At 41.2% G+C, this 20,143-nt stretch overlaps 1 protein-coding gene across 1 annotated transcript in view; it reads left to right on the forward strand.

Annotated features, from left to right (window-relative positions):
• KIF27 (kinesin family member 27) overlaps positions 1-20,143 on the forward strand; it is an 88,019-nt gene that overhangs the window by 22,413 nt on the left and 45,463 nt on the right. Inside the window, exons 4-5 of the mRNA XM_079790482.1 lie at positions 2,750-3,708; positions 17,265-17,471. Coding sequence (XP_079646608.1) covers positions 2,750-3,708; positions 17,265-17,471 — 1,166 coding nt within the window. The remainder of the gene's footprint in view (positions 1-2,749; positions 3,709-17,264; positions 17,472-20,143) is intronic.

Below are 20,143 nucleotides of genomic sequence, written 5' to 3' on the forward strand. Positions count from 1 at the left end.
CCCCAACCCAGCACTGGGGGTGCACCTTGAGGTCCCCTGTCAAGTCCCACTGGGTGGGGAGCATGGCCTGAGGTCCCCTGTCAAGCCCCACCAGGCAGGGGGGCGCAGCCTCAGGTCCCCTGGCCTGGTGCCAGGGGTGCGGCCTGAGTGCCGGGGTGGGGGGCACAGCCTGAAGTCCCCTAGCCTGGTGCTGGGGCGGGGGAGCAGCCTGAGGTCCCCTAGCCCAGCACCAGGATGGGAAGCACACCTTGAGGTCCCCTGTCAAGTCCTGTCAGGCAGCGGGCATGGCCTCAGGTCCCCTGGCCTGGTGCTGGGGCAGGGGGTGCGGCCTGAGGTCCCTCAGCCTGATGCCAGGGCAAGGGAGTGCGGCCTGAGGTCCCCTGTCAAGCCCCATGGGGGCGGGGAGGGCGTAGCCTCAGGTCCCTGCTGATTGCTCGTTAAGGCTCCTGATGGGAACTTGGCTTCAGCTGTGGGTGCAGCCATCTTTGTGACGGAGTGATGGAAATTAGCATATTACCTTTTTATTATATAGGATAATTCAATATAGTTATTTTTTTCTGGACAGAATTCAGACTGGTGTTTGGGCTTTTGTATCATGAAATATATTTACTGAATATTTTTATCTTTTATTAAAAATTACAAAAATAATACATTTATTTTAAAATCATCTCAATACGGAAGGGTACATTGCCACTCCTGTTAAACTTAATGATCAAAATATTCCATGACTGATATCAATCCTGCAAAAATTTTGGAAGGATGTAACAAATTGTGTTAAGACAAAATGCCAAATATCTTACATAATGTCTTACAACATGCATTTGTTTGACATATTTATTGAGTCCTTTGTGTGAAGCAGTGGTTGGTATCCAACCTGGAAGTTGCACAATTAGCATGACCTTTGAAGCTTTTTAAAAAGTATTGGTGCCCAGCCGGTGTGGCTCAGTGGTTGAGTGTCAACCTGTGAACCAGGAAGTCACTAAAATTTCTTCCTGGTCAGGGCACATGCCTGGTTGCGGGCTTGATCCCCAGTGTGGGGCATGCAGGAGGCAGCCGATCAGTGATTCTCTCTCATCAGTGATGTTTCTATCTCTCCCTCTCCTTTCCTCTCTGAAAGCAGTAAAAAAATATTTTTTTAAAGTACTGGTTTCTGGCCTTACTTTTCAGAAATTCTAATGAATTAGTTTGGGATGGGACCTGGGCACAGGTACTTTCTTTTTTATAAAGCTCCTTCCCAGGTGATTTGCAGCTGGGCTTGAGAACCTTAGCTAGTACTTAGCTTTACCCTAACATTAGAAAAGTTATATAAAATCTATGCTATGATTTATAGTTATCATATTTTATAATTGCTGATATTTTAGCACTGTCTGTAGTAGTTACTTTAGAACTTTAAATGAACCAGGTTGTTAAAAAGGTGGCGTGATGGAAATAATATAAGCAAAATGATTATTTTTCAAAGAAACAGTGGCATGATGGGATCTGAATAAAAAGGAAGTATACCATTGTAATTTGAGCTCAGAATTAGGAGCTTTACTGCTTTGATTCAAATCTGAAATTTACTCTTTTGAAAATTTTGGATATAAACATAATGTTGGTAATAGTAAGCTTAGGTTACTTGTTGGTTCTTATTCTGCTGTTGAAATAGAAAATTTCTGCTTGTTTTGAATTGCCATTTCATTTGTTTACCTTGCACTCTGATATTATGTAGGGCACACCTGCTTTTAAAATGAATAACTACTTATACTAAAATTTTCATCTGTCATTAGATGTGATTCCACAATATAAAAAAACCTTAAACCTAAGGAGAGCTTGAATAGTAACAAAATTCAAGAGAAACTATTTTTAAAAAATGAATCTATTACTAATTATTTGTTTTTTAATCCTCACTCAAGAATATATTTATTGATTTTAGAGAGAGAGGAAGGGAGAGAAAGAAACATTGATGTGAGAGAGAAACATCAATCCATTGCCTCCCTTCTCACCCTGACCAGGGACTGAACCCGAAACCTAGGTATGTGTCTTGACCGGCAATTGAACCTGCACCCTTTTGGTGTATGGGACTACACTCCAACCAACTGAGCCACCTGGCCAGGGCTGATTAATTCTTTTGAATTATATATTTAATTAATTAATTATTTTTTAAATAATCCACTAGGTTCTCCAAATTAAATACTAAAATCAAGAGTTTTTCTCTTGTTAGCTGTTTTAAAGAATTGAGCATAATGTGTGACTGCAGAGAAACCAGATCATTAAAAATTATGTAAAGTATTATATCTTTTAGAATTTAAACATCAAAATGAGCACTCTCTGTAAAATGTTCCTTTGGGACATTCTCTAAAATTAATTAATGTTGCTGCTGTTACTATTGTTTGAAATACTATTGATTTTTAAAAAAGTCCTCATCTTAGGATATTTTTCCTTTGATTTTTAGAGATAGAGGAAGAGAGAGGGAGAGACAGAGAGAAACACCAATGTGAGAGAGACATATTGATTGGTTACCTCCCGCATGCCCCCCATCAGGGCTCTGGGAGCCTGCAACCAAGGCACGTGCCCTTGACCGGAATCAAACCCAAGACCCTTCAGCCCACAGGCCGATGCTCTATCCACTGAGCCAAACCAGCTAGGGCCCTATTGATTTTTTTTAAAGGGAATGTCTTAGCTGGGCAGTCTAGCAAATAACTGTTACGTGGTTAATTTTGACTGTACTGGATTTTGATTAAAACTTGATTTAAAAACTTGCTGTTTTAAGTGATTGTCGGGGCCAAGGAATGCCAGGTGGAGAGTGCAGATGAAGTGATGAGCCTCCTGGAGATGGGGAATGCAGCCAGGCGTACAGGTACCACCCAAATGAATGAACACTCCAGTAGATCACATGCAATTTTTACAATCAGCATTTGTCAAGTTGAAAAAAATACAGAGGCAGCTAAAGATGGATCATGGTCTTCCCGTCGGCAAATTGTCTCAAAGTTCCACTTTGTGGATTTGGCTGGATCAGAAAGAGCAACGAAAACAGGGAATACTGGCGAACGGTTCAAAGAATCCATTCAGATCAACAGTGGGTTGCTGGCTTTAGGAAATGTAATAAGTGCTCTTGGGGACCCACGCAGAAAGAGTTCACATATTCCATATAGGGATGCTAAAATTACCCGGCTTCTGAAAGATTCCCTGGGAGGCACTGCCAAGACTGTCATGATCACTTGTGTCAGCCCATCTTCCTTGAATTTTGACGAATCCTTAAATTCTCTCAAATATGCCAATAGAGCACGCAACATCAGGAACAAACCCACCTTAAACTTCAGCCCTGAGTCAGACCGGATGGATGAAATGGAATTTGAGATTAAGTTGCTTCGAGAAGCTTTGCAGAGTCAGCAGGCTAGTAATATTGGCCAAACCAGCCAGATCCATCGAGAGGGGACTCCTGATAACAGGATCCTTTCTCTTGAGGAACAAGTAGCTCAGCTCCAAGGAGAATGTCTGGGTTACCAACATTGTGTAGAGGAAGCCTTCACCCTCCTGGTGGAGTTAAAAGATACTGTCAGTCTAAACCAAAATCAGCAACAGAAGCTGCAGGAGTGGTTTAACATGACCCAGGAGGTCAGGAAGGCGATTCCCAGCTCATTCAGAGGAAGCCAAGGCATTGGAAACCTGGAAGAAGGAACACAGCATAGTAGAGTTAACCAACTGAAGCGAGAGCTGAAGAAATGCCAGGTACATAGACACTGTTTTTATAAAAGAACGTTTTTAAAGACTAAATTTATTTGGGGCAAGTAAAAGTCGCTGTAGAATGTCAGAAAAATTTTAAAAGGATTATATGTAGAATCTCATTTGCCTTTGCTCTGTTTCTCCCTTTTCCTATTCTTTCTCCTCATATTCATACCTTTCCTGGCTCCTCCTTTTTTCTCCTGTAAAACCTATTTTAAGTTGTTATGTTTATTAAGTACAATCTTATGGACTTGGTTATTAAATTTAGAGGATGGAAAGAAATAGTTTCAGAAACAAAATTTAATTATACTTTAACTGAGTTTTATCTCCTCAATGGGTAAGTGGTTCTTGAAAGAAAAAATACTTCATCCCTTGAATTTGGAGTAGTGATTTTTTATAAAAGAAGCAAAATCATCATGTTTGGTAATATTTAAGAAATGTAGGTATGTGCATGTATGTGTTATATGTATTGCATTTACATACATTGAGTTTAGAATTACATTTCCCCACTTTTCATTAAAAAAACATTTATTGAGTGAAGATTGTGTCACAGGAGAGGTAGTAAATAGCAAGACCTACCTAGTTCTGCTTATGTGGAGTTTGCAGTTTGGTGGGCAAATAGATGTTCTGACAGATTTTTAAAGTAGGAAAACATAGTTAAAATGTAAAAATAGTTTAAAACATAGCTGTCTAGTTAGAAATCTTTCCTCTTTTTATATGTATTAGGAAAAAGCCAGTTATATATTCTTTATTATAGCAGTCATTTAAATTTTGTTCGCAGGTTTCTTTTTTATTATTATTTTTTATTGATTTGAGAGAGAGAGAAACATTGATGAAAGAGATACATCGATTAGTTGCCTCCTATACACTCCCTGACTGGAATTGAACCCGCAACCTAGGTATGTGCCCTGACTGGGAATTGAACCCACAACTATCTGGTGCATGGGATGATGCTCCAACCAATTGAGCCACATAGGCTAGGGCTGTTCGCAGGTTTCTTAAAATCAAGTTCCACCATTGTATCTATTGATATTTACCATATTAGAATTAAAACAAAAAATTTAATTACTAATTTATTAAAAAATAACAATAATAATCTGATTAGATGATAATATATAGACTATTTTTCATGAACAATAATATTTCCAGAAACCAAAAAATTAATAAGTGAAATTGTTTTACATTTTTGCACATCTCTTTAATATCTGGCTTAATAGAAGACAGGTAAATTTTCATATCTGCTTCAGCATTCAGTTTGTCACAATATGTTGTTTTAGTTGAAATATCTGAAGAAAATCCAGCATCATATAGATTTGTAATTAGAAGGAGAGGATATTTAATGCCTTTTTTAGATAATTGTGGATATTCTTTGAAATCATACTCAAATTCAACAAGTAGAAATTTCCTAAAGATTACTTGCAATGTTGGATTTGAAACTATTTTATTACATTAAGATCTATACATTAGAATTCAGAAGATGGCGGCTGACAGGATAGCAGGGAGAGAGAGTAACAGAGTAAAGAAGCGAGAGGAGCATGTAGGGAAGTATGTGGTGTGTGCGTGGGTGAGTGAGGGACAGATAGATATCTCAGGAATACCAGGGACTGGCAGATTGGGCTCGCCTTGGGCACCCCGATGCTGGTTTGGCTTTGGTGTGGAAAGCACACCATCTTGTAGAAGGAAGTAAAGGAAACCAGGAGTGCTGCCCCACCAACATCCGGACTGACCTTGGGCAGCACCCCCGGACCTGGGCAGGGAGCCGCTTGCCAGCTATAACCCGCGTGGAACCACCACCGTGCCCCAGCAGTGAGCAACACGGTACCGCGACGTGGGTCCCAGACGACTTCAGTGGGAGCGCATCAGACAGACCTCCGGAGCTGAGTCTCCAAACCAGAGCACAAACCCAGCGCCCCAGGATCCCACGCTTCAGGTCCTCGCGCTGTGAGTGCAAGCTATGGGTTCCCCACTCTCCGCTCCATCCCTGATACCAATACAGAACCTCAGCCCAGTGTGTCCTACACCCCTGCCCAGACAGAACCCTAGGCAAGTGAGCACTCTCCACAGCCAGCTTAGAGCCCTCACAGGGCACAGGGTGAGGGCCCCGCCCCTTGTGCTCCCTTGTGCAGACTGAGCACGCTCTGCCACCAGTTTTGCACTCCACCGCCAGCTTAGGCAAAGCCTGCACAGGGCCAGCACCCCGCCTCTGGCATAGCCTGAGTGCGCAATGCCACCAGCTTTGCCCCCTGCCTCCATCTTAGGCAGAGCCCTTGCAAGGAGAGCATCCGACCTCTGGCACAGATTGAGCGCACCCAGCCACCAGTATAGGAAGAGCCCTTCAGGGCAAGTGCCCAGGCCCTGGCATAGACTCAGCAGCTCCAGCACCAGCACAGACAGACCCTTTGGCTGGGACACACCCCACTCCAGCACAGACAGCTGCAGCCCAGAGTGGGATAGCATCTGGCTGAGACAGAACCTTGAGCCAGTGGGTGATCTGCCATCAGCACAGACAGAGCCTTCTGCTAGTGTACACCCTGTCCCCAGGACAGACAGACAGCTGTCAACTGGTGTACGCCCTACCCACAGCCCAGGTCAGAGCTGCTGGCACGACCTGGTGTGCCAAATCACAGGTCACAGGTCCACACTGCAAGTGCACTGCCAGAGGGACCTAGGCTAACATCCTGCCTTAGGGGCTGGAGCAGCACAGTGAACTGCATGCCAAAGGGCTCTGGGCTCTCACAGAGTGTAGCACACTAGGGGTACTGGACACCCGCCACCACCAACCCTGAGAAAGGGATAAATTGAGGGACCAGAACTGTGAGAGAAGGGGATACAACTCAGAGCAGAGACAAAAAAGGTGTGAAATTCAAGGGAGACCCAGCCCCTGGGGCTAGCGAATCCACAGCCATTGGACTGTGAGGAGCCTCAACCCATTAGACACCAAGCAGGTAGCCCAAGGCCAGAAAGAGACAGCAAAAATGGGGAGACAGAGAAAACCAAGATGGCGACATAGGTAAACACCTGAACTTGCTGCCACGCACAACCACATTAAAACTACAACTAAAAGACAAAACAATTATCATCCAGAACAACAGGAAGGCTGGCCAAGTGGAAATTCTACAACTAGAAGGAAAGAGAAAAGCGCATTGAGTCCTGTAGGAGGTGCGGAAGTGAAGTGTGGAGGTACAGAGGCGCACTCGAAAGGGGCTGGAAGCTGGGTATGCTGTTGTCTTTTTGAATCGCGAGGGAGATACAAGCTCCTGACTGCTCTGAACTCCAGTTCTGGGCGAGACTCTGGGGACCCAGACTCATACGGGGAGAAACTGGACTGTCTGGCATCGGGTCGGAACACGAGGGTGGCTTTCTGTCAGAGCTGCTTGCAGCAATCATTGTTTCTGCACGGTGCCGCAGGATACAGAGACCCGGGGGCCTCTTTGGGGTAGGGCTGACAGGAAGCCTTTGCTGTTTGCTCTGCCCCGTGATTCCCTGAGACCATGCCCCACTCAATTTACAACCCCACCCAAACTGTGTGCAGAGATGTTTGCATGTGAGTGGCCTGGCCTTTCTCCACCTAAAAACCTGTCAAACTGCAGCTGGATCAGAGCCCCAGAGCCTCCAAAAGAAGGCCTAAGGCTGGATAGCAGCTTGCATTGCTTCACAGCTGGGCCTCATCTGGGCACCTCCAAACCCCAAACAAAGAGGAGGAACCTGCAGATCTTACTGTAGCTCCTGCTGGGTGGCCTCAGGCAGTGGCTGACTTTGCACCTCCTTGGAGATCCCAGTGGTCAGAGTGAGACCATCCAGATTACAACTCTTCACATCCATAAGACACACACTCAGGGAGCAGACTCAGTGAGCACCAAAGCCCCACAGAAGCAAGTCCTGCCCCGTAAGGGTGTCTCCAGCACAGAAGTTCTCCCACTGTAGACACAACTGGTCCTCACAGCCAGTTGGCCTGGAGATCAATTCCTCCCAGTGATACCAACAACAATCAAGGCTTAATTACAACAAGACTGTGCACACATCCCACAAAGGGGTGCACTAAGAGCGTCCACCTCAGGTGACTGGGGAGGCTGAACCACTGGGCCCTATAGGACACCTAGCACACAAAGCCACTCTATCAACTCAGGGAAGCAGCCAAAATGTGGAGACAAAGAAACAGGTCACAAATGAAAGGAATGGAGGAAAGCAAACGACTGGATATAGAGTTCAAAACCACAGTTATAAGATAAGGTTACTCAAGAATCTTCTAGAGACCTCCAAGAAATTTAGTGAGATGCTCAAGGATATGAAAAGGGCCAATTAGAAATTAAGCATATACTGACTGAAATAAAGAATAATATACAGAGATCCAACAGCAGACTAGAGAATCCCAAGAATCAAGTCAAAGATTTGAAATACAAAGAAGCAAAAAACACCCAACAGGAGAAGCAAAAGGAAAAAAGAATCTAAAAATATGAAGATAGTGTAAGGAGCCTCTGGGACAACTTAAAGCATACTAATATCCGAATTATAGGGGTGTCAGAAGAAGACACAGAACAAGATATTGAAAACCTATTTGAAGAAATAATGACAGAAAACTTCCCCTACCTGGTGAAAGAAATAGAATTAAAAGTGCAGAGAACCCCAAACAAAATGAATCCAAAGAGGACCACACCAACACACATCATAATTAAAATGCCAAGAGTAAAAGACGAAGAGAGAATCTTAAAAGCAGCAAGAAAAAAACAGTTACCTACAAGGGAGCATCCATATGATTATCAGCTGATTTCTCAACAGAAATTATGCAGGCCAGGGGGGGGAACCAAGATGGCGGCATAGTTAAACACCCAAACTGCTGCCTCGCACAACAATATCAAAACTACAACTAAAAGACAAAACGTCTATCAGCCAGAACCACGGGAAAGCTGGCTGAGTGGAAGTTCTACAACTAGAAGGAAAGAGAAAATAGCATTGAGACCTGCACAAGCGCTGAAAAGCTGAGGTACGGAGGTGCACGTATCAGGCTGGCAGTGGGTGACTGGGTGCCCTGCTTTTTTCAACCCGAAGGGAGACAAACTCCCGATTACTCTGAACTCCAGTTTCTGGGGAGATGCTGGGGACCCAAACTCCTACAGGGAGAAGCTGGACTGTCTGCCATCGGGTCGGAAAGTGAGGGTGACTCTTGCAGAGGTGCGCGCAGCAATCATTGTTTACTATGCTGGGGCGCGAGATGCGGGGACAGGGAAACTCAGAGACACAGAGACGGCTGACTGGCAGCCATTGCTGTTTGCCACGCCCTAGCCTATTGACTCCCTGAGACCCTGCCCCGCACAATTTACAAATCCACCCAAGCTCCACGCAGCGGCTTTTGCATATAAAAGGCCTGCCCTATCGCAGCTTAATCTAACAATCTGCAGCTCTGGTCAGACAGATCCAAAACCTCCAAACTTCAAGCAAAGAGGAGAAAACTGTAGTTCTCACTGTAGCTCCTTCTCGATGGCCTCAGACAGTAGCTGACCTGCACCCCATTGGAGATCCAGAAGCTAGTGTATCTAGTGATCAGTGTGAGACAACACCAGATTTCAACTATTCACATCCATAAGTGACACATTCAAGAGACAGACTCAGTGAGCACCAAAGCCCCACTGAAGCAAGTCCTGCCCCCTAAGCGTGTCTCCAGCGCAGCAGTTCTTCCATTATAGACACAGCGGGTCCTCACAGCCAATTTGCCTGGAGGTCAATTCCTCCCAGTGACACCAACAACAATCAAGACTTAACTACAACACAGTCCACAAAGGGGTGCACTAAGACTGTCCATGTAACTGGGAGGCCGACCCACTGGCCCGTATAGGACACCTAGCACACAAAGCCACCCTACCAACTCAGGGAAGCAGCGAAAATGTGGAGACAGATAAACAGATCACAAGAAATGGAGGAAAACAAACAACTGGATATAGAGTTCAAAATATAAGGTTTTTCAAGAATTTCCTAGAAAAGGCCGATAAATTTAACGAGACCCTCGAGGATATGAAAAAGGACCAACTAGAAATTAAACATACACTGACTGAATATAAAAAATATTATGCAGAGACCCAACAGCAGACTAGAGGAATGCAAGAATCAAGTCAAAGATTTGAAATACAATGAAGCAAAAAACACTCAACCGGGAAACCAAAAAGAAAAAGGAATCCAAAAATTTGAAGATAGTGTAAGAAGCCTCTGGGACAACTTTAAGCGTACCAACATAAGAATTATGGGGGTGCCAGAAGAAGAGAGAGAGCAAGATACTGAAAACCTATTTGAAGACATAATGACAGAAAACTTCCCCCACCTGGTGAAAGAAATAGACTTACAAGTCCAGGAAGTGCACAGAACCCCAAAGAAAAGGAATCCAAAGAGGACCACACCAAGACACATCATAATTAAAATGCCAAGAGCAAAAGACAAAAAGAGAATATTAAAAGCAGCAAGAGAAGAACAGTTAATTACTTACAAGGGAGCACCCATACAATTGTCAGCTGATTTCTCAACAGAAACTATGCAGGCCAGAAGGGAGTGGCAAGAAATATTCAAAGTGATGAATAGCAAGAACCTACAACCAAGATTACTCTACCCAGTAAAGTTATCATTCAGAATTGAAGGTCAGATAAAGAGCTTCACAGATAAGAAAAAGCTAAAGGAGTTCATCACCACCAAACCAGTATTATATGAAATGCTGAACGGTATTCTTTAAGAAGAGGAGGAAGAAGAAGAAGGTAAAGATAAAAATTATGAACAACAAATACATATTTATCAACAAGTGAATCTAAAAATCAAGTGAATTAATCTGAGGAACAGAATATACTGGTGAATATAATAAAATCAGGGACATAGAAAGGGAGTAGATTGATAATTCTCAGGGGGAAAAGGGTGTGGGGGGTGCGGGAAGAGACTGGACAAAAAGCATACACCTATGGATGAGGATAGTAGGGGGGAGGTAATGACAGAGGGTGGGGTGGCAACTGGGTGGAGGGGAGCTATGGGGAAAAAAGGAGAAACAATTGTAATAATCTGAACAATAAAGATTTATTAAATTAAAAAAAGAGAACCTATGCAGGCCAGAAGGGAGTGGCAAGAAATACTCAAAGTGATGAATAGCAAGAACCTACAACCAAGATTACCCAGCAAAGCTATGATTTAGAATTGAAGGTCAGATAAAGAGCTTCACAGATAAGAACAACTAAAGGAGTTCATCACTGCTAAACCAGTATTATATGAAATGCTGAAGGGTATTCTTTAAGAAGAGGAAGAAGAAGAAAAAATTAAAGATAAAAATTATGAACAACAAAGTGACAACAAATACATATCTATCAAGTGAATCTAAAAATCAAATGGAAAAAAAATCTGACAAATAGAATAAACTGGTGAATATAATAGAATCAGGGGCATAGAAAGGGAGTGGACTGACAGTTCTTGGGGGGAAGGGGTTGTGGGAAGACACTGGACAAAAATCATACATCTATGGACGAGGATAGAGGGTTTGAGGGCAGGGGGTGTGGTGGGAACTGGGTGGAGGGGAGCTATGGGGGGAAAAAGAGGAACAACTGTAATAATCTGAACAATAAAGATTTATTTTTTAAAAATGGGGAGACAAAAAAACCCCAAAGGAAAGAAAAAGAGGAATCACCAGAAGAGGAATTAAATGAAACTGAGGCATGCAATTTGTCAGAAAAAGAATTCAGAGTAAGGGTCATACAATTCATAAACCGGATGGATGAGAAAATCAACAACCTATGTGAGAATCAGGAAGAAATAAAGAGTGATATAGTTACAATAAAAACCTCATTGGAAGCTTTCAAGAGTAGAGTAGGAGAAGTGAAGGACAGAATTAATGAATTAGAAGAAGGAAACAAAATGCACCCAATCTGAACTGCAATTGGAGAAAAAAATCAAAAGGCAGGAGGAGAGCCTAAGGGAGCTTTGGAACAAAATGAAACAAAGCAACATGCGTATAATAGGGGTGCCAGAAAGACAGGAAGAGGAGCAAGTGTTGGAAAACCTATTTGAAGAAATAATGTCAGAAAACTTCCCTGATTTGGGGAAGAAAAAAATTATATAAGCACAGAGAGTCCCAAATAAGATCAACCCTAAAAGACCCACACCAACACACATCATAATTACGATGGCTAACGTTAAGGAAAAAGAGAGAACCTTAAAAGGGTGCAAGAGAGAGACAGGAAGTTACAAGGGATCTCCCATTATATTATCAAATGATTTCTCAACAGAAACACATCAGGCCAGAAAGGAATGAATGGAAGTATACAAAGTGATGCAAAGCAAGGGACTGAATCCAAGAATACTCTATCCAGCAAGGCTATCATTTCAAAATTGAAGGGAAAATAAGGAGCTTCACAGATAAAAAAGGCTAAGGGAGTTTATCACCAACAAGCCAGCAATGCAAGAAATGTTAAAGGGACTGGTGTAAAAAGGGAAGAAGGAAAATAGGCACAAAGAAATAAAAATGGCTACAAACAAGTACCTATCAATAACTTTAAATGTAAATGGACTAAATGCTCCAATCAAAAGATATCGAGTGGCTGAGTGGATAAGAAAACATGACCCACCCCAAATAGCTGCAGAAATCCTGAGAAAGAAGAACAAAGTAGAAGGGATCTCAATACCACATAGCAAGTTGGATTACAAAGCCACCCTTCTCAAAACTGCCTGGTACTGGCACAAGAACAGTCATACAGATCAATGGAATAGAATAGAGAATCCAGAAATTGACCCAAACCATGATGCTCAATTAATATTTGACAAAGGAGGCATGAACATACAATGGAGTCAAGACAGTCTCTTCAATAAATGGTGTTGGGAAAATTGGACAGATTCATGCAAAAAAATGAAACTAGACCACCAACTTACACCATACACAAAAATAAAATCAAAATGGATAAAGGACTTAAACGTAAGATAGAAAACCATAAAAATATTAGAGGAATCAACAGGCAGCAAAATCTCAGACATATACCGAAGCAATTTCTTCACCAATACAGCTCCTAGAGCAATGAAAACTAAAGAGAAAATAAACAAATGGGACTACATCAAAATAAAAAGCTTTTGCACAGCAAAAGAAACCATCAGCAAAACAACAAGAAAACCCACTGCATGGGAGAACATATTTGTCAGTGTTATCTCCGATAAGGGTTTAATCTCCAATATTTACAGGGAACTCATACAACTTAACAAAAGGAAGATAATCAACCCGATAAAAAAATGGGCAATGTACCTAAGTAGATACTTTTCAAAAAAGGACATTAGGAAGGCCAAGAAACAGGAAAACATGTTCAAAGTCACTAATCACCCGAGAGATGCAAATCAAAATGACATTGAGGTACCATCTCACATCTGTCAGAATGGCTATTGTCAACAAATCAACAAACGACAAGTGCTGGAGAGGATGCAAAAAGGAAGGAACCCTTGTGCACTGCTGGTGGGAATGCAGACTGGTGCAGCCACTGTGGAAGACAGTATGGAATTTCCTTAAAAAGTTAAAAATGGAACTCCCATTTGACCCAGTGATCCCACTTCTAGGACTATATCCCAAGAAACTAGAAACACCAATCAGAAAGGATATATGCACCCCTATGTTCATAGCAGCACAATTTATCATAGCTAAGATTTGGAAACAGCCTAAGTGCCCATCAACAGGTGAGTGGATTAAAAACTGTGGTACAAGGGGAACCAAGATGGCGGCATAGGTAAACACCTGAACTTGCTGTATCGCACAACCACATCAAAACTACAATTAAAAGAAAAAATAGATATTATCCAGAACCATGGGAAGGCTGGCTGAGAGGAAGTTCTACAACAAGAAGGAAAGAGAAAAGCACATCTAGACTGGTAGGAGGTGCAGAAGTGCAGAAGAGTGAAGGTATGGAAGTGCACACGGAAACGGGCTGAAAACTGATTACGCTGTGGTCTTTTTCAATGCGGAGGGAGATAGAAGCTCCCGACTGCTCTGAATTCCAGTACCAGGTGAGACTCTGGGGTCCCAGACTCATTCGGGGAGAAACTGGACTGTCTGGCATCGAGCCTGAACACGAGGGCGGCTTTCTCTCAGAGGTGGTTGCAGCGTTCATTGTTCCTGCACGGGGCCCAGAGACACGGGGCCCTCTTTGGGGCAGGGCTGACGGGGAGCCATTGCTGTTTGCTCTGCCCTCTGATTCCCAGAGACCATGCCCCACTCAATTTACAACCCCACCCAAGCTGAGTGTAGAGGCGTTTGCATATGAATGGCCTGGCCTTTTGCAACCTAACCTAACAAACTGCTGCTGGGTCACAGAACCCCAGAGCTTCCAAAAGACTGCCTAAGGCCCATCAGCAGCCTTCATTGCTTCACAGCTATGTCTCATCTGGGCACCTCCAAACCCCAAACTAAGGAGGAAACTGCAGATCTCTCTTAGCTCCTGCTGGGTGGCGTCAGGCAGGGGTTGACTTACCAAGAGCCAGTGCACTTAGTGGTCAGAGTGATACCACACCAGATTATAACTCTTCAGATCCATAAGAGACACACTCAGGGGGAAGACTCAGTGAACACCAAAGCCCCACTGAAGCAAGTCCTGCCCCATAAGGGTGTCTCCAACACAGCAATTCTCCCATTGTAGACACAACTGTTTCTCACAGCCAATTGGCTTGGAGGTCAATTCCGCCTAGTGATATCAACAGCAATCAAGGCTTAACTACAACAAGACTGTGCATACAACCCACAAAGGGGTGCCCCAAGAGCATCCACCTCAGGTGACTGGGGAGGCTGAGCCACTGGGCCCTATAGGACACCTAGTACACAAAGCCACCCTATCAACACAGGGAAGCAGCCAAAATGTGGAGACAAAGAAACAGGTCACAAATGAAAGAAATGGAGGAAAGCAAACTGGATATAGAGTTCAAAACCACAGTTATAAGGTTACTCAAGAATCTTCTAGAGACCTCTGAGAAATTTAGTGAGATCCTCAAGGATATGAAAAAGGACCAATTAGAAATTAAGCCTACACTGACTTAAATAAAGGGTAATATACAGAGATCCAACAGCAGACTAGAGGATCGCAAGAATCAAGTCAAAGATTTGAAATACAAAGAAGCAAAACACACCCAACCAGAAAACCAAAAAGAAAAAAGAATACAAAAATATTAAGATAGTGCAAGGAGCCTCTGGGACAACTTCAAGTGTACCAACATCCGAATTATAGGGGTACCAGAAGAAGAGAGAAAGCAAGATATTGAAAACCTATTTGAAGAAATAATGACAGAAAACTTCCCCCACCTGGTGAAAGAAATAGACTTAGAAGTCCAGGAAGTGCACAGAACCCCAAACAAAAGGAATCCAAAGAGGACCACACCAAGACACATCATAATTAAAATGCCAAGAGCAAAAGACAAAGAGAGAATATTAAAAGCAGCAAGAGAAAAACAGTTAGTTACCTACAAGGGAGCACCCATACGATTGTCAGCTGATTTCTCAACAGAAACTATGCAGGCCAGAAGGGAGTGGCAAGAAATATTCAAAGTGATGAATAGCAAGAACCTACAACCAAGATTACTCTACCCAACAAAGCTATCATTCAGAATTGAAGGTCAGATAAAGAGCTTCACAGATAAGAACAACTAAAGGAGTTCATCACTGCCAAACCAGTATTATATGAAATGCTGAAGGGTATTCTTTAGGAAGAAGAATAAAAAGGTAAAGATAAAAACTATGAACAACAAATGAAAGAAGTGCCAACAAATACAAATCTATCAACAAGTGAATCTAAAAATCGAGTGAAAAAAATATGATAAACAGAATAAACTGGTGAATATAATAGAATCAGGGGCATAGAAAGGGAGTGAACTGACAATTCTCGGGGTATGTGTATGGGAGGTACAGGGAGAAACTGGACAAAAATTGAACATGTATGGACGAGGACAATGGCGGGGGGGTAAGGGCATGGGGTGGATTGGGAACCAGTGGAGGGGAGCTATGCGGAGAAAAAAGAGGAACAACTGTAATAATCTGAACAATAAAGAGTTAAAAAAAACTGTTGTACATCTACACAGTGGAATACTGGGCTGCTTTAAAAAGGAAGGAAGTGCCCTAACTGGATTGGCTCAGTTGATAGAGCATCGGCCTGCGGACTGAAAGGTCCCAGGTTCGATTCCGGTCAGGGGCATGTACCTTGGTTGCAGGCACATCCACGATGGGAGGTGTGAAGGAGGCAGCTGATCGATGTTTCTCTCCCATCGATGTTTCTAACTCTCTATGCCTCTCTATAAAAAATCAATAAAATATATTTAAAAAAAAAAAAGGAAGGAACTACCATTTGCAATAGCATGGATGGTCCTGGAGAGCATTATGCTAAGCAAAATAAGCCAGTCAGAGAAAGATCTCACTCATTTGTGGAATATAATGAACAATATAAACTGATTAACAAAAACAGATCTAGAGACAGAGTAGCATCAATTAGATGCTCAAACCTCAGAGGGAAGGTAGGGGAGGGTGGAGGTAAAGGGGGAGATCAACCAAAGGACTTGTATACGTTCATATAAACCTAACTAATAGACACAGACATCAGGGGTTGAGGGCATGAGTTGGTTTGGGGGTGGGGGAGTAATGGGGTGATAAGGACACATGTAATACCTTAATAAAGAAAAAAGATCTATACATTAAAAGTCATTGGTCCCTCCCTATCTTGTACTTTGAATGGACCTTTTATCCACATCTGATTTTGAATCATCATGCATTGGTCATTTGGAAAATATTTATTTACTAAGTTATGCAGACCTTGCAGATGTTGACACATTTCATTATACAATATCAAAAAATCACATTCATTACTATCACCACTTATTTCAATAGCAGTCTTTAAGTATTAGAAGCTGTCCTCATGCTCACAATAGCAGAAATGTTTTCCAAAATTCTAATTTTTGCATGAAACCAGAGTTTTAGCATTTATAACAAATATTGTTAGTTGTTTCCCTTGAAAATGATGGTTTTCATTTTTGAGAAAATGTCTACTATGTACCCAAGTGTGAATAATTATTATTTGTCTACCTTTATCTCTTTGTGCTTTGGCCTTTTTTTTTTCACTGAGTAAAGACTTTCACTTCGCTGCATCTGCTGTCTCTTTTGCTGCCACCTCTGCTATTTGCAGCTTTTCCTCCACTTTTCAACTTTCTTGTCTCTTGTTACTTTTTGATTTCACTCAAAGCCCAAATTTTTATAAAGATCAGCTAATCAGAGTGGTTCAGGTTGGCAAATCAACCAAACACAGTGTATAGGGCCTTTTTTTTTTTTTTTTGAGTATTTAACTCTCTGCTGTGTTTGTTGCTGCTGACTATTCAAAAGTGTTTACCAATCAGAACAGTCCTTGATCCTTGTGAACACCAGAAGGCTAGTCTTTGGATAAATGAGGTTTTACTATACCGTTAAGGTAATTGTGATTTGTAGTTGTGATTTTGGTCAATGTACAACTCATTTTTTATCATTATTTATACCTGTACTAAGGATCTCTATTTTTAAAATTCTCCCTGAATTTCTATTTTTTAAATTCTCATCTTCTACAAAGAATGAAAAAATAATAGAACAACAACTTCTTCTGGATCAACTGAGTGGAGAACCAACAAAACTTAACCTGTCAATGACTTCTTCAGCTAAGGAAATTTGTGGAGATGGCCCAGATGCCAGGATACCAGAAAAGAGACCATATACTGTACCGTTTGATGCTCGTTTGGGACGTTATATTTATATCCCAGAAAGATCAGATGCCAGGAAGGTAAAGTCTAAACATTAATCTCTTATATTTAAGATCTTAAAAATATTATATGTAATAAAATATCACAGTGTATTTGTACAGTCTCAGCACGTAGTTTGGTTTCTGTTTGGTTTTAATGGACTTGTGTATTCTCTTTCTTTTAATTATATAATGCTCCTTTTTAATAAAAATAAATAAATAGGAGAATAGTTATATTTAGAAAGAATAGTTGAAGGTAATATCTACATTCATCAAGGAGAAAAAGCTATCCTTTGCCATCATATTTTTAGTCATGATTAGTAAATCTGATATATCTTCATGAATTTTTTTCTTTCTTTAACCACACCAAGTTGAGATGAGGTTGGAGGGTATTTATTTTTACTTACTTGGTTTGTCTTACTATTTTCAAAATGATATTTATGTATTACTCAGTCTTGCCAAGCTGACACTTCAAGACTGTATAAAGATCTGTATGAACTTTTTATTTTTATTTATTTTTATTGATTTTTTACAGAGAGAAAGAGAGAGGGATAGAGAGTTAGAAACATCGATGAGAGAGAAACATCGATCAGCTGCCTCCTGCAACCCCCCCCCCCCACCGGGGATGTGCCCGCAACCAAGGTACATGCCCTTGACCGGAATCGAACCTGGGACCCTTGAGTCCGCAGGCCGACGCTCTATCCACTGAGCCAAACCGGTTTCGGCGAACTTTTTTTTTTAATATACATATTTTTTAATTTTAGAGAGGAAGAGAGAGGAGGGAGAGATAGAAAGATCAATGATGAGAGAAAATCATTGATTGGCTGCCTCCTACTGGGGATCAAGCCCACAACCCGGGCATATGCCTTGGCCGTGAATCAAACTGTGACCTCCTGGTTCATATAGGTCAATGCTCAACCACAGAGCAACATCAGCTGGGCTGAACTTTTGTTTTTTTAATTATGAATATGTGTGTAGTAAATATATGCACACACATTTCTCTTAAAAAATCATCAAGTTATCTCTACATGGAAAAGACTAGCAGACTCATGAATTTGGCTTCTGTTATTTTTATGGAGATGATTTGTTTGAGATCTATGTGATGATTATAGTCAAAGGGATAAGAAATATGCTAGGTGTCATAGACTTTGCAATCAGGCAGGCTTGGGGTGAACACCAGCTCTATTGCATAGGCCTCATATGACTAAACCTGTGGGAGCCCCAGGTTCCTTATATGTCAGAGTGGGGGAAACATGGGTGTGTGTGGAGGATTTACATGAGATGATGACTCTGAAATTGCCTAGTACAGTGGTCGGCAAACTAATTAGTCAACAGAGCCAAATATCAACAGTACAACGATTGAAATTTCTTTTGAGAGCCAATTTTTTTAAACTTAAACTTCTTCTAATGCCACTTCTTCAAAACAGACTCGCCCAGGCCATGGTATTTTGTGGAAGAGTCACACTCAAGGGGCCAAAGAGCCGCATGTGGCTCGCAAGCCGCAGTTTGCCGACCACGGGCCTAGTACATTGTGTCCTCAGTAGATGTCCATGGGGTGCCTTTACTATGTCCCAGGTTCAGTACTTCAGAGTGATTAAGAAAGACAGATGTTATTCTCTATGGTTTTCAATCTTGAGAAATTGAATTAAAAAATGAAATCATTGTTATTATTAATTTCAGTTTTACTTTGTAGAATCATCGACATTTTCCTTATGGTTGAATATATGGTACCTTTTTATAAAACATTTAGGGAGAAAGATAAATTCTTCACATAATTCACGTTGTCTGTTATTTCAGTTTAATTCTTACATATTAAGTGATCTATATTTAATTTTCTGTTTTTTATATTGGTTATGTGAAAGTATTTCTGGTTCCATTTTTTTATTTTTTAAAAATAACATTTGGGTGTTTTTTTTTTATTACAGAAGTTACACATACTTATTCTCCCCCTCTCTTGGTCTCTGTTTTTTATTTTATTTTATTTATCTATTTTTAAAATATATTTTTATGGATTTTAGAGAGAGAAGAAGAGAGAGGGATAGAGAGATAGAAACATCGATGCGAGAGTGACATCGATTATCTGCCTTCTGCATGTGCCCTGATTGGGAATTAAACCAGTGACCTCTTGGTTCATGGGTTGACCCTCAACCATTGAGCTGCACCAACCAGGCTAGGGGTACACATATCTTTGCAAATAGTATACAGGTAAATAAAAGAAAAGTACTAATATTTTGTACTAAATTAATATGAAAAAAAAGAAAAACTCATTTGTCTCAATAAATACCAAAAATTGATCTGATGAAATGCAAAATTGAATCTTAATTTAAACTTAAAATATAATAGAGATTTCTAACTTTTTAAATATTGAAATAATGATATAATTAAAACCAAAAGCCAAAGTTGTACATACTAAAAAGGTACTTTGGAAAAAAATAAATTACAAAGGTGGTCCCAGTCATTAGTTAGGTTTAGTATAAAAACACAAATGCTGATGAAAACCTACCATAATTCATTGATTGTAAGATTTAAACTATCACATTTTATCATCTTTGGTGGCAGGATATGTTTTATGGTTGATGATTTGATAGTTTTTTATGTCATAATTTGACAGTTTTTTTTTCCTTCTTGGTGCTATAAAAATAATGGTGTTGATGGCATTTTAGATTTGATGAAATGTGGTATCATGAAAAGGAAATAAGACAATAGGTATATAA

The sequence above is a fragment of the Cnephaeus nilssonii genome, assembly GCF_951640355.1.
Source record: "Cnephaeus nilssonii genome assembly, chromosome: 14".
NCBI lineage: Eukaryota > Metazoa > Chordata > Mammalia > Chiroptera > Vespertilionidae > Cnephaeus > Cnephaeus nilssonii.